The sequence below is a fragment of the Pyxicephalus adspersus genome, chromosome 1, assembly GCF_032062135.1.
Source record: "Pyxicephalus adspersus chromosome 1, UCB_Pads_2.0, whole genome shotgun sequence".
Classification (NCBI taxonomy): domain Eukaryota; kingdom Metazoa; phylum Chordata; class Amphibia; order Anura; family Pyxicephalidae; genus Pyxicephalus; species Pyxicephalus adspersus.
The window spans coordinates 19,870,185-19,885,991 of NC_092858.1; the positions used below are offsets into that span (position 1 = coordinate 19,870,185).

The window sequence follows — 15,807 nt, forward strand, 5'->3', positions numbered from 1 at the left end:
TGCAAGAAAAAATCCTGTTCTTTTAGCTTTCATGTGATAGGGTATTCTTTTGCAAAGTAAATTTGCACCACATTTGCTGAGCTAAGTGAATTATCACTTGCAATGTGACAATTTGCCATGGTAAAGGAACAGCCTAATTTCTTTATTAACGTAACCCCTATGTCTTTGAATGGCATCACAGGTTCATCTGGAGCCTATTTCAAATGGAGAAAATGCGTGATTTATTAAACCTGAAATGGTTTTCTTAAAAATCATTTGCTATTAGTTGTCAAATGCTTGTTTGCGGTATAATGCCGCAGTGTGGACGGATGTATGTATGTATTTGCAAGTGTGTTGTGGGGGATTGTAATGTAGTGTTATACGCTGCGTCGCAATTCCTTGTATGTTTGAACCCTGACTGTATTGTTTTCGATTTATGTGATTAATAAAATTCTTTATTCAATCAAAAATTAGTTGTCAAATGCTTTCAATCATAGACCAGATCCATTCCATGTTTGCTGAATTACCCAGGTTCTCCTATGGTAGTGTATCTTCTACAGTCTTGGATAGCTTTAATAAATCAGGCCAAAGTAGCAATATCCACTTTCCAGTGCACATGGAAGTGTTTACTTCTCCCTTTGAGTGTTCTCTCCATAGCACTGGTCATCATGGGTCATGTTGCCAGGTTTTTCTTTTATTTCTGCCCACACAACATGGATCCAATGGACCAGAAACGGTTACCAATGCCTGACCAGCCAATCAGTGCCTCCACCCCTCTCTATTCATTTAGAAGCAGCACTATGGCAGAAGTATTTTATTATTATTATTACATAGTATTTATATAGCGTCATCATATTACGCAGCGCTGTACAAAGTCCATAGTCATATCACTAACTGTCCCTCAAGGGAGCTCACAATCTAATGTCCCTACTATAGTCATATGTCATTAATGTAGTCTAAGATCAATTTAGGGGGAAGCTAATTAACCTAACTGCATGTTTTTGGGATGTGGGAGGAAACCGGAGTACCCGGAGGAAACCCACACAAACACAGGAGAACCTGCAAACTCCATGCATATTTAGGAATTATTGCAAGGAAAGCACACTAGGAGATAAGTCTGGGGGTGAGAAAACCTAATGTCAGTTTCTTACTTTAAACCCACTTTACACTTAAATAATTTAGCATTTTGAGCATCTGATACAGTATAATGTTATCATTTAACAACAAGTTTTATTTTTACATCTTCAGAAGATTACAAGCAGTCTCCAAGGAGCACAAATGTAACTCTGATCAAGTTCAGTAGGACTGAAATGTGAATGTGTGCACTGGTTAATACCTCCAGCTTGTTATGTTCAGTCAGCTGTGAATTCATAGCCTGCTGCCTGCACAGCAGTAAACATAACCTATTGCTTATATTTACTTTGTGATTGCTCATTATATTACATTGGATCAGCGCGTAAAAGCTTGTAGGCATGAAGTAAATTATGAAAACCATGTTTAAATTCACAAAAACTATTTTACATTAACAGATTTCCTGCTTGGTTTTCTCCTATCAGCAGAGAATGAGATGAGTTTCAGAGGATGAAATTGCAAAGTGCATATTCTAGATAGAATATACTTAAATATCCAACTGGAAAAAACTAAATCCAATATTACAGCACAATAAAACATTACATTACATTAAAATCACTATTTACATTTTTGTAATTTTTTTTACAAATTTTCAATGTCAGGTTACAGACTGGGCAAGGTCCACGTTGACCTGGGCTCATGAAAAGTGGGTGAAATGATGATGGCCTTCACACAGAGGACATTTAGGGTTAGAAGATGTACTACAGGAAAAATCTGCGGCTTGAAGGTGAATATTTTAACATAGGATGATTTTGGTGTTTTATCTTTTAGGGAGCTATTTATTTTTTTTATCTTTGTTATTTATGGTTGGAGTTTGGCTTTCAAGTAGACTCGAAGTCTAAAAGTTAAGATTTGATATATGACAGGGAACAGTTAAAAAAGTTGTGTGGCTAAAAAGTTTCAGTGTCAGGAAATTTACCTTTTCCGCCTAAGAAATGTGAACTTCCTGGTACATAAGGGTGCATAGGCACTCCTGTACCCACAGCCTCATAGCTATATATCTGCAATGGGAGATTTAAGGCATCATAACTACTTTGGACTGCAAGTTGGATAAGATAAGAGAAGAATGGAGGGCAGACCCTCAAATACTTACCAAATAAATACCAGTATGTTAAACTCATAATTTTTAATTTACATAAAAGGGTAGACAACCCTTTTATTTAAAGTAAAAATGTTGTTTGTTAGTGGTTTTTTTTAAGTGCAACACCCTATAGAAAAAAAAAAAAGTGGAGCACCGTACCCAAATTCTTGATCGCCTAGGACATCAAGAATGAATGGGAGCGCAGAGCCTCCCGGGATACCTGTCACGCATCCCAGGAAGCTCTTGGCTACTCCTTCTGCGCATGCCAGAGCACCTCAGAAGGAGCCCTTTCATCAATAGGGAAAAAGTGCCGATTTCACACATGCGCAGTGAGATCGGCAAGGTTAGGGTGAAATAGGGTGACATAGGATAAAGAACACAGAAGAAGAGAGCAGAAGATGTCGGCGCCCCTTTGGGAGTGCTGGGCTGAAGATTTATACGGGTATGAGGTAGGACGCAATTGAAGAAACCTCCCGACGGAAAGACTGATCTGCGGAATTAAGGTAAATGTGATTTTTTTGTTTTGGGTTTTAACTTTTCCACTTTAACTGTTATCACCAATAAAGAAAAGTAACATACATAATAATTAAATCAGAACTAAATACACGGTCAGGAAAGTTATTATTGCAGAAAGGAACAGGTAATGTCCCTTCTGCAATATCTTACATGCCTGAGTGCTCTGGGTGCGTACACGGAAGTTACATTATCCCAGCCCAGCCAATCAAGATGACTGAAGATGCTCTACCAGAGGAGAAAAAAGAAAGAGATGAACGCGCCCTGTGAGGGAACGAAGACCAGTGAGTAATTAGGGTTTAGTTCTGCTTTAAGTCTGTTGGTGTCATTCTGGTAATGCACACACCTGCTGGGTACTACATACATAGGGGTGAATACATAGGGCATTAGGATGTTCAGCTTTCAATGTCACAATATCAAAGGAACCTTCGGATAACCTAAATCTTGGTAATGCCCTTGTTTTGCAGAATTTTGAAGCTACTAGATAATTGTCAAACAAGACAAGTTAGTGTGATCATTTACAGAGGTCCCCCAACATTGTTTAGTGATCCGCCATAGGGGATCACTAAACAACCGACCAGGGAAAACTTCTGTAATTTTCTATAGAGGAAGATGCAGTAGGGTGCCCCCCACTTGTCCTCCCCTCTCCCCAATTTATAGAACTGAACAGTGCTATGTGTATTGCACTCAATCGTTCTGGAAACAACTGAAGTGATCGCTTCCAGAGACAGAAATTGTGTGTAAGTAGCTTTAGATGGCAGATGGAATATCCTTTACATTCAAAGGTTCCTTTTTCATTTTAAAGGGCTACTATTAAAATTGACAAATACATTTCTATTCCAAAGGACACTTAATGACAGACACTGTTCTGAACTGTGATTGCAGCTTATTGTTCAATATCAGCTGCCATTTCAGAGTAACGAGTCGTGCCAGATACAGGACAGAAAGTCTACTGTGCTTCCTTTTTACTCACATAAACTGACAATATTAATTGCATTATGCTGTCTTATTTATATAATTGTTTATTCTCTTTAGAGACCTTTAAAGCATGTCAAAAATAAAAATAAGAAACAGACAAAATATACATTATGAAAATGTTATGCTAGCAGAGAGACTCATTGATTGTGATAAAATCTGTTGACTTATCCATTTGTGAAGATTTTCTCCAAGCAAGTCTACAGATATCAAGGATTTCAGATGCTGATTTTCAGTAAACTCTATGACAATTAATCTCTCACAAAGATTTATATGTGTTGCATATAAGAAAGTCACTGTTGTTGACCTGAGCGTCCTTACATAATCACTTATACATTTGCAATCACAATCCATTCTAATGCTCAGACCAATTACACACAACTATATAACAATACTGTCAATGCCTTTGTTCTTTTGTCGTTGATGCAGTATTTATATTCCTCAACAACAATTTAACAAATTAGCTAAAAGCTGAAATTTTACTATAACAAACAATTTTACATCAAGGGTTTTAAAAAATGATTAAAGTGGCATATTCTTGGTAAAACTTAATGATTCAGCTCTTATCTGTGTTTAAAGTGGAACCAAAGTTCTACTTTGAAGGTTGGTAATTCAGGCAGGTGGTTATTACAGAAAGGTACAGGCAATGTTCCTTCTGCAATAACACATCTTACCTGACTGTTCACACGGGGAAAATGTGAAAAAACTGAGCTGTACATGAGAAGTCCTGTATTCCCAGCTTCTCTTGCATGTGCCGGGGATGCATGAATGTCATCCCAGTTAGGCCAATTAAGGTGGCCAAAGGTCATTGCTGGGCAGAAGAAGAAAGCTGGAAGCAAGGGTGCGCAGATAGGTGCTGCAGGGTTTAGTTCTGTTTTAAGCTTAAGTCCTAAGTCCTTAAGACCAATGTAGAAAATTCTAAATTAACCTTGGCAGAGTTTTAGAAAGAACTATCCAATCGTCCATTTCTTTATTATCAATATATCAGGAGGTTGTTGGGTTTTGGCTTGTCCTGTAACATTTCAGACATGTTTCTATCCAAGTGGCTTTCTATGTTCACAAAAAGTGTCAGGGACATATCCCAACATTTATAGCCACCCAGGTAAATCACTTTCTTCAGTCCAATCACTATGGTATCATAAAATGTGTCAAGGCAAATGTTGTTTGCCCAAGAACATGGTAGTAGGTGTTAAAACGACTCATCTGGAGTCACCTGGATGAGAAAATTGTCTTAAAAATTACAAGACAAGTCCATTTAAATGTGACAAGCTACCACTTGCTATGACTTCACAGACATAATGTGACTTGATTGCTTGCCTTAGTGGCAAACACTTCCGAATCCCAATCACCCTGAAACCACTAAGTCTAGTTAGGGTTATAGCAGAGGACCAGTAGATCTGTAACCGGGACCAATACTGTCTGTGTGAATCACTTTTAAGTGGTTCTGCTTAAATATTCTACTCACTGAGAATGTATTGCTTCTTCATTACTTTATTGAGTCACTTGAGAAAGAAGCATCTGGGGTCTTGTTGACACCATTACTGAGATGGAGCATGCAATTCCAGATGATTTGCAGATGTCAAGTGCAACGGCAGAAGCAAGTTTGCATGTGGAAATATTTATTTTTACATAAACATTTTTTAAATAAAGTGTCAGTTTAGGTTCCAGGTCTCCACTTATGGTCCATTCTGCACCCACCAAGCACATCCATTCATCCATTAAATTGCTGAACCTAGATTACAAACCTACAGCTAGCATTTTATGCTGTATTTAGAGTTAATGCTGTAAATGATGCTACCAATCTGTACATTTTTTATCCAGGTCTGTGTCATTATTGTAAAAAATTAACAAGTATAATCTAAGGGCAGCACATTAGATCACCTTTTACCTACAGAGCTGCTGTCTTGAGTTGCAAAGACATCATATTCTTCTCAGCAGTTCTCAATACACTTCTCAGACATTAATGCAGCTCTCTCATATTCATTAGTTTGTGTTTAGCAATATACCTTTCTGTTATTTGTAGTTTAGAAGGCATATTAGGTTTATTATGCATTACTGTGTGTGAATTGGTAGGAAAATAAATCATAGTAAAGAAAAAATTGGATGATTATAATTGAAGGCCATCTGTTCCTAAATATTGATGTTTTAATTTTGCATGGTTATATCACATGCTTTTTTCTTTTACCTCCACCTCTATTCCCAGTAGAAATGTAAATCTCTACAACTGTCCCACCTAAAACAAAGCCGAAAGATGCATCCATCTATTGATTATTTGGGTCCTTTGTTATGTCTCCCCTTATTTTGGTTGTGGCTGGTTGTGAGGATCCTACATTTTTTTTTCTGCTGTGTACCCTTCCACCCAAACAGTTACCCTTAAAAGCCCATACGGTAAATTCGCCTTTGACCATAACAAGCAGAAAACTTCCTTTCCAGATATTTTTAAGCATGACACCCATGAACACTGACATTAAATCTCCTAAAATGCTAACAGAACAAGAAAGTAACTTGTTGGAGCCTAATTAGCATCTTATGTTTTTACATTGCACTGTTGGTCTACTCCACAAAGGACACCGGTAGGCCAAAGCACCTAATGGATTTTTACAACTATTGGGTACAATGGAGGTAAGTTCTTTTCAGCTCGGTGTTGCTATGGTATTTTCCTTTACCGTAGAATTTCATAATATAAAATAAATGCAAATCCAATAACAAATGTTAGGACTGTTCACATTGGCTTAAATACAAACAACAATATCTTCCTAGAAATCAGAAAGATCTAACTTCCTTCAGCCCCTAATTCTTCCAGTTGTCTCAAGTAACAACTTTTATTAATATAATACAGATAAAGTCAAAGACTAAAATTGCTCTGGTATACACAGCAAGCAGTTTAATAAAGGTAAACTGATCCATATAACAGTAAAAAAAGAAAAAATATAATACAAAGTTTTTTATCAATGCAGAGGAAATGGCATTTTATGAAACAAACCTCAGCTATGTCAACACAGATAAGTGTCAGCTACAATACATAAAGGAAAGAACATTCAAAGGATCCACCATGGTAAATCCTATCAACATTTTAATCAATCACATTCTTTTACGTTACAGTTCATAGACAGCATGGCCTCTATTTCTAAAGGAAAGCAATAACCAAAAATAGCCAACAACATTGCTTTTTAATTCTGACTGCTATAAATCAATAAAAGATTAAATGACTAATTGGGAATGGGTATTTAACTGCTTGTTTTCAATGCCTAAATAAATTTACAGCATATTTTGTGCCGTAGGTTTTTACTTGAATCAAAGTATTTTTGATATATATATATATATATATATATATATATATATAATATTATGTATTATATCTATTTATATATTCACATACATACCACATGAATTTAAACCAAATAGATCAAAACTAAGTTACCTGAAAAATAGAAAAAATACTTTGATTCAAGAAAAAACCTAGGGCGCAAAATGCATTATTTACTGCTTCCCCCTGACCACCACACTAATTTACTGTGGGATGTAAATATTATAATTATAGTAGGGGTTCCCTGAGACCTGAAAGTTATTTCAAGAGGTTTCCCTATGTCAAAAAGAGAAACAGTGGTATTAGGTTTTTCCCGTACAGTAGTAAAGATAAAGTACTTTGCACTTTTGAGTTGGCTAATATGGGTTATTTGCCCTTAAATGATCTTTTCTGCATTATTGTTGGTTACCAGTAGATAGTATTGTTTCTTCATGTAAACAGTGTTACAAACAGTTTTTCTTTGATAACTCTGATCAGTCATGCTAGAAACAAATGCAGTTTCAAGATATGCCACTAGATGTAATCAGAGCATAAAGTGAGAATTTTTCTAATGACATTCAGCAAAGGCAAAATATCTCGGTTTATACCCAAGTACATACATTAGAACTCTTTATTTTCAAATTCAAAGATACCCTAGGGCAGTGGTCTTCAACCTTTTGGGTGTCATGGACCACTAATTTAACAGACTCCGGACCACGCATGCGCAGGAAGCAGTGTGTCACTCAAAGGGGAGGAAACTTCCCCCAGAGGGATGTCATGATGCCAGAACCCACTCACTCTCCCATCACAGGCTCAGACCAGAGACACAACCCACCCAGCGCTCCGAGTCTGCTATTCATAGGGGAGAAATAGTCTGTAGCTCTGGCCGGTGCGCCCCCCTACCGGGGTTCTTCTCCTGACCTTGCTGGGAGGGCAAACCGGCCAGAGCCGCGGACCACCAAAATTTTTCGACTGCTGCCCAATGGATAAGGTAAATGTAACTTGCAAAGAAATGAGATGTTTTCCCCAGGACTTAGAGTTATCTTTATGAGCTGCATCTCTTTGCTACCTGATGGTAAAAGTTGGTGACATGACGTTTCCTGTCAAACATAATCATGACAGTACCATATCCAACACAAATACTCTGTATTTTTTTGTCACAATCAATGACATGAGTCCTTTGTTGCTTATGAGTTGTAAAGATATGGGGAAAAGAGGGATCTCTATTCTAAACTGCTAAGAAGTCTGAGACCAATCATACGTAGAAGAAAAGGATAGACACACAGTGAAACATAACAAGCACAACAGTCAATAACTGATCACCAAATAAAGTTAAAAGACACAATTGATAAACCTTCCTTGGTCAGGAGATATTTAGACTGAATTGCCAGCTCATTCCATTAATTACTGACAGCCATGAATTACACTGGCTCTGTGCCTGATTAAATCCAGGTAAGGCATTGACTGAATCTAATCAGCCAAAGAACACAAATAACTTTTGTATGTCACTAATTGCTGAATGAAACAAACGCCAAGAAACATTGGTGATACTGTATACACGTCTCCTTATACTGCAGCCTTCACTAACAAGCAGATTTTTTATGCATGCAATGTGTTGTTTGCTGACTTCTAAACATTTTATCAGGAGAATAAAGAAATAAAAAGAAAAAAACAAAAGCTTACTGGAACAAAGTCATCGGGTCCACATTCCTCTCCCCGATACTTGCAGCTCAGGAGCATTTCTCGGATGTCATGGCCAGCGCGGTCATAAAATTCCTTCATGTTGAATGGCTTTGGTTTAAAGTTGCGGAAGTTAGCTTTATCTTGTAAGATTTCCATGACTTTCTCATCAGCAAGGTGAGAATCCGGTAGCTCATAGCTGAGAAGAAATAGAAAAGGGCATTGTTAATACATTGAGAACACAAGAAAACAAGATCACAACCTAGGAATGTGCAGCAAATCCATTATAACTTCAGAACCAGATAAATAAAAATGTGAATTTAAAGGTTCAGTCTACACAGCTCCCAAATACATTTACCATGCAAAGCACACACTCTAATAGAGGTTCCCATACATTTCCTAATTGACCCGAATCTTCCTTCATTTTTAAGTCACCACACAACCTCCAAGACACTGCCACATCCCAATGCAATGGGCCTGATTTATTAATGCTCTCCAAGACTGGAGAAGATTATCATTGGATAAAATGGGTGAGCCAGCAAATCAGGAATGGATTTCATAAAAATCTTTTGTTGGCAAATGTTTTAAATCCTAAATCAGATCAATTCAAGGTTTCCTGGATCACCCACATTGTCCCATGATAGTCTATCTTCTCCAGCTTTATTAAATCAGGCCCAATGTCTTCTAATATCACAATAGTGAAAATAGGCCCTGACACATGAGGGTAACAATGCTGCTCTGAATTCAGGAGTAGTGCAGCAGCATTGCCACCCTATCAGATAAATGAGTCAGACTTCAATGGTAGAATCAAGAGATGTTTGTAAGACTTTGTAAGGCTAGAGAGGCCAAGGAGAAGCTCTGAAATTCCCCAAAAAATTGTCAGAATATACAGCTCAAGCATAAATTTCTATATTATATATTATTTTTACCGGAGGGCCATAGTTCTATAAATTACCATGGTCATTGAAATGCAAAAAAATCAACACTTATGCACATTGTACTGAATATTAAAGTTGAAAGTTGCAGAGTTTGATTGGCTCAGTTTCAAATCAATACAATTTGCAAGAAATTCCGTTGTGACTTGCATAAAAGTTGAATTTTTTTGTATCTCATTGACTATCTCATGTTACTAATAATTCCCAATGCACTGCTTTACTGACCAAGCCAAAGTGAATTTCTGTTGCTCATTTAGCTTCAGCATACTAAATCACCTGTTTCTGTGACCTGTAATTATGTTCAAGCTACCAAAGTGCAGAAATCATACATGAAAGAAAGATATACAATCCTATCCAATTATACAGCAATACATGGCGGCACCAAGACCAAACATTAGCAGCAAATACGCACGCACTCTGAGAGTGTCCTACTAATATCTTCCCTATATATAACAGCTAGCCTATACTGTATTAGTAATACTATATACTTTGTGTAATATGGTAGACCCACTTCCTGGCCACGAAAAAAGTCCCCAAGCCTGTGGGGGCAGTGTTATGATCTGGGGTTGCTTCAGACTGCCAGGTCTAGCTTTACCAATACTATGCCCAAAAAATTAGATCAGCTGACTACCTGAATATTCTGAATGACCATCAATAGATTTTTTCTACCCTTTTGGCACAGGCATATTCCAAGATGACAATGCCAGGATTCATCGGGCTCAAATTGGGAAAGATTGGTTCTTGATTTTTGCACATGGATTGGCCACCACAGTGTCCAAACCCGAACATGGTGGATCTTTGTAATGTGCCGGTGAAGATTTTACATAACTTTCCGACTATCCCATTATCAGTACAAAAGTAGTGAAAGATTAGTGCAACTCTACACCAAAATAAATTTGGTGACATTGTATGAATTGATCCAAACGATACCATGGCAATTGCATGCTGCAATTTAAGCTCCGTTTTATTACTATGACACAGGGTGAAGAGAGGACCCTCTCCAGAAAAGTTTACAATCTATAAAGTGGGGGAAGTAGTACACAATAGGAGGGGGGAAGATATAGATTGGCGGGTGAGTAGTGAGGGTTTAAAGGACATAGGAGGATAGGTTGAAAATATGGGTTTTGAGTGCTCTTTTAAATGTGCAAAAATTAGAAGCAAGCCCAATAGGGCAAGGAGGACCTTTCCAGAAAGTCGGGGTCGCCTTAGAAAAGTTTTGGAGCCATGCATATGACGAGGTTATGAGCAAGGAAGTCATTAGTAGGTCATTTGAGGAGCGAAGAGTGCAGCTGGGGGAGTGATTTTCTATCAGGCCAGAAGGGTTTATAGGACAGAAACTGTAAAGGGATTTGAATGGATAGCACAGAAGCTTGAATTTGATTTTAAGATTGTCCAAGCTAGGGTCAATGAGGTCCAACTAAATATATGGTGGAGTTCTGATTGTTTATTTATGTAAATATCCTTTGAATAAAAATTTGCATAAACTTTATAATAAACATTGGTGTGCTAAGCTTCCTTTGTGTTACTGTATTATTTTTGTAGCAGACCTATGGGAGACGTCTTTGGGCAGCCATGACACCCATATATTGTGAATACAATACTAGGAATATTGATGCCTTAGGGTCTGAATACCTTTATTGTAAATCTAAGCATGCCCACACAGACTCTTCATAAACATATTGTTCACACCCATAATCCACTCAAAGGTATTTCATAATGAGTTTTTATGATATTTAGTAATGGAAGGGAACTTCAAGACAGGACAATTAAATGTTGTTCTAAATTGACTTTGCATATTGGCTCACTTTCGAATATACAAGGGGTATACAAGTCATGTACTGCCTGGATTTTCATTTTAAACATTAGTATCCTTGCAAACTTTACTAAAAGAAATATTGAAGTTAGGTTAGGCAGCCGTTCCTTAAATATTTTTATATTCCTGAAATCATTTAGAATTCATTGACAGGAGAATCTGATCTACAGTTGACCTCCTTCTGGCTTTCTGACTGTTCCCGTCATTGCTCAGTTGGGATTCTTGACTGTAATGGTGAACTTGCTTGGGTAATAAGTAATGATGTAAAACGTTTTTTGAAAATACATTATTATGCCAAAAGTTATATGATATTTTATTGATTGGATTTGCATCTACTTTAAGCATGTTGGTTAGTGATATTGGTTTGCATAATTTGCATTAGAAACCACTATTTCAGGAACCATTAATACTAAAATCATAATATAAACCACTTGGAGCTTAGCCTGAAACTTTGGCTCGCCACTCTATATTTCACAAAAAAATGTTCTGGAACAAAGACATGGGCTCGGAGTACACAGGTCTGGGGTTGGAGGGCCACTAGGAAGTATACAAGCCATTTTTTTAATTTAAGTAAGTCCCTGCTTTTAGTTATGGAAATTTGGATCATTCCACTGTATATGACATTAGGTTCACTTTATGATGGGGAGCCATACTGCCCAAGTCACAATTATCTCTTTGACAAGCTGAATAGTGTGCAATTTTTGGGCAGTAGAATTTGCTATTCCATTTATGTCCCAGCATTGAGGAGAACTAGATCCTAAATGTCATTTTGTCTTATATTATCAGAGAATATTAGAGAATATATAATAGAGGAAATCTGGGATTATTTGATTTGAAGGAACCATTTTCCTTAATAATAAGTCACATTTATAGTTTAAACTCTTCCGCACATTCAGCATATAATAAACATTTTAGAAAGTTGACAGAGAATGTGTGGCAATACCAGGCTGGTAAATGTACCCACTTCTCTGCCAATTTTATTAATACATTTCATAGTGTTGTGGGACCTCATAAAACAGCCAGGTAGTGGATTTAACCTTTTACATAAAACTTCTGTTGTTCAGAAATAAGCAGCAGGAAAATAATGGTTTTGGCTCCTTCCAGTCCTACCTTCATTGTACAAAAGCGCTGTTAACATTATTTTGTTCCTACAAGCTGCAGTTAATTATTCAAAACACTTAAACCCATGAGGATTTTGCATTGCACTACTGGACATTTTGGAGGTATGGACATGTCAACAGATAATTTCTAATCTATAGATACCCCTGGCTACCCGAGGAGAGAAACCCAGGGGCAAATCCAAGAGCTAGATTCCTAAGGAGGTTGTACATGTGAATAGTAAACAGTTTATGACATTAAAGAACATGAGAAACAATTACAATACAGTTACTTTGCTAACACATGCGTTACCAAATGTTAATACATATATTAATGTGTTATATATTTTACATATGCAGAATTTTATTTCTGTGCCCTATGTTACAGCATGCACATTTTCCTTAACAACCCCATTTTCCGGCACACATGTCCACCCCCAGCCCCCACCACCATATTCTTCTCATTGGCAACCTCCCCAGTACATATGTCCTCCTCCTTAGAAACCTTGAACACACATGTTCTTATTCACAATGTACAGCCCAGCACACATGTCCTTCTCCTTAACAACCTCCCAGCTTATATGTCCCTTTCCTTAGCACTCATGTCCTTTTCCTTGGCAAAAAACCCTAAAATAAACCTAAAGCCTGCTCATCTATGCCCCTTGCTTCTGTCACACCTCTGATGATCAAATTTGGTTTCTGTTAAGTGTCAAAGAGCTCATTTATTTAGGAACAGATTCCTTTTATTACTAGAATGATGTGTCTTTGAAATTGTGAAAAAGTGAAATTGTTTCAGGCTCAATATTGTCTATAGGCAATGCTTTAAAAAGTATTTTTAGCCCATCAGTGTAAATTTAGCCTTAAGCACAGGGCCTTTAATATATTTCCCCTTACTCTTGCATGTGAAGTGATACCCAAAATATTTTACTCAATTGCCTTTCGTGATTTTTTTTATAATATTTTATGTTTTTTTGTGCCTTTAATTATTACTACGGTATTATATTTTTTAACCTACAGGCTTGAAAAATAACCACAAAAGAATCGGAATGGTACCCTATCCTCATTGCTTAAGATTTCATATACCAAGTTGTCAACCTCTAATGTATCACGGTAGCCTTTTTGAAAATGTGTTGGCAAGATTACAGTTTGTGCAAGTTTGGATGGGAAGTTTTCTAGGATTCCTGGTGCTGGGTTGCCATTGCTGGAAATTTCTTCTGCCAACCTCACCATTGTCTGCCAAAATCAACCAGGCTGCCAAAGTGTCAACAATAATCGGGCTGGTGAGTATTGGAAAAAAAAGAATTTGCACCTAGCATAGGATGGAGACACCATCAGATCTATCTTGGGTTACCCCCAATAATTGCCAGCTTGACCTTTCTTTCCATGGAATATGATTTGGGTTATATCTTTTATCTGCTTCCCATAAATTCTAGATTATTATAAATGGAGTAAATACCTTCATTGTTGGTCAGACTTCATCATCATTCATGCTGCACAACACATCATCCAGTCACCCTCCCTCGATTTAATTTCCAATAAGCAAGTGATGCCATGATTGTGCTTGGAAAAAGGAAAACCTATTCTAACCTTTTGGTAATTTCTTGACAAATAATCATGCCAGCATAGGTGTTATCATACTTTCTCGCAGATAGTTTTGTAACAAGGTTGTAACAAAGCCTTCTCTTGGTGGTTCGGCCTAGGGAAGGCTTCAACTTATAGGGTAGGCAGTTTTATCTGGTAAGAGGAGCAAAGCTAACTCGTGAGTAAGCTCACACGATTTAATACCAGGAGAGGAAAATTACCATAAGGTAAGTACACAATTTTCAGTTTTTAGACACAGCAAAGGTAACAACTTCTGAAAGTGTTGTTATTGTTAGTACCTTCCTGCCCTGGTGACTTCCATGTCTCCCATTTCCTATACCGGTGTCACAGGGGCAGAAAATGAAAACAATTCCCAAAGATGTCACAGACTGACATAACTCTATTCATCAATCTATTCAGACTTGGAGAAAACAAAAAACTTATATTACCTTTAAGGGAGGTTCAGATTTTTTTTTTTGTTCGAAGTCAAGCCTTTATGCTACTCATGGAAAAACGCATTCATAATAAGGGCATGCCTGCTTCCCTTATTCCTATTACACATTATTCACTAAATACAATAGGCGACTTATTTTTAAATGCTTAGAATGGCTCTCTGCTGTGTAAAACAGGAGGTTTCCTTCTCTCAATGATAGCATTATTCAAAAGGCAAAAGGCAAAGGCCTTTATTCAAAATAAATAGCAAATGACCAGGTGGTGTACATAATTCTTCAACTGACAGGGTGTACGTCCCCAAAGTGAGCCAGTGCAATGATAAATTCTACTTGTCCAATCACCTATCGGGTAATTTGGTTCCATATAAATATAAAACATATTGTCCACCCAGATTCACTTGTGATTGTACATTTAAGTTACAAACTTTTCTTTTCATGCAGTGTTTGGATTTTCTACTTTTTCTATAGGAAATCTGAGTGTGAGTAACATTTGTTTCGCCAATGTTATATTTGTTGTTTTTTTGCAGTTTTAAAAGGTGAATCATTATAGAAATAATTTATTATTGTTTCCTGCTGCTGATTCAAAGTCCACGCTGGCTGCACATTTGCTGCATATTCAACACGCTGAAAATTAGAATTTTAGCCTAAAACCCCAATTTGCATTTGTTAGAACATTGCTAATACAACTCCTGTGAATGCCAGCGGATGGAAGGTTAATGCAGGACAATCTAGCTAGGCAAATGTAGATTTCTAATATGCTATATATATGTACTATATATTTATTATATATAATAAATATATATTTACTGTATTGTAATATTATATATATATAATATTACAATACAGTAAATATATATATATATATATATATACATAATATATTAAAGTATACTTCAAATGTATTAAAACAAATCCACTCAATTTGCCTCTAGTCAAGCAAGCTACTTTATAGTTGGTAGATCTAAAGATGATTTATAAAACTGAAAGCTTAAACTGAAATCTAAATAAGCTCAGTTTGAGTATTTTAGTATTTCATAGATTCAATTAAAACTGTGACCACTGCATTTTACATTCATTGATATGTCTTATGAACAACAAACCACAAATTCCCATGAAAACCAGGTTTAAAGCTATTTCTTGGTCTACGTTTAGTGAAACCCGCGTGTATTTCTTTCAACAGCTAAAAATTGATGTCTTTCATTGCATATCTTCTCCCATGAATCTTAGGATGTGGCCTGTTTAAGATAAAGAAATTAAAGTTTAAGATAAAGAAAAAAGTTTTAA

The 15,807-nt window shown here is 36.7% G+C and overlaps 1 protein-coding gene across 1 annotated transcript in view; it reads right to left on the reverse strand.

Annotated features, from left to right (window-relative positions):
- Window positions 1–15,807, reverse strand: part of ASIC1 (acid sensing ion channel subunit 1) — a 123,688-nt gene that overhangs the window by 91,579 nt on the left and 16,302 nt on the right. The window contains exon 3 of the mRNA XM_072403211.1: window positions 8,649–8,844. Within this exon, the coding sequence (XP_072259312.1) occupies window positions 8,649–8,844 (196 nt within the window). The remainder of the gene's footprint in view (window positions 1–8,648; window positions 8,845–15,807) is intronic.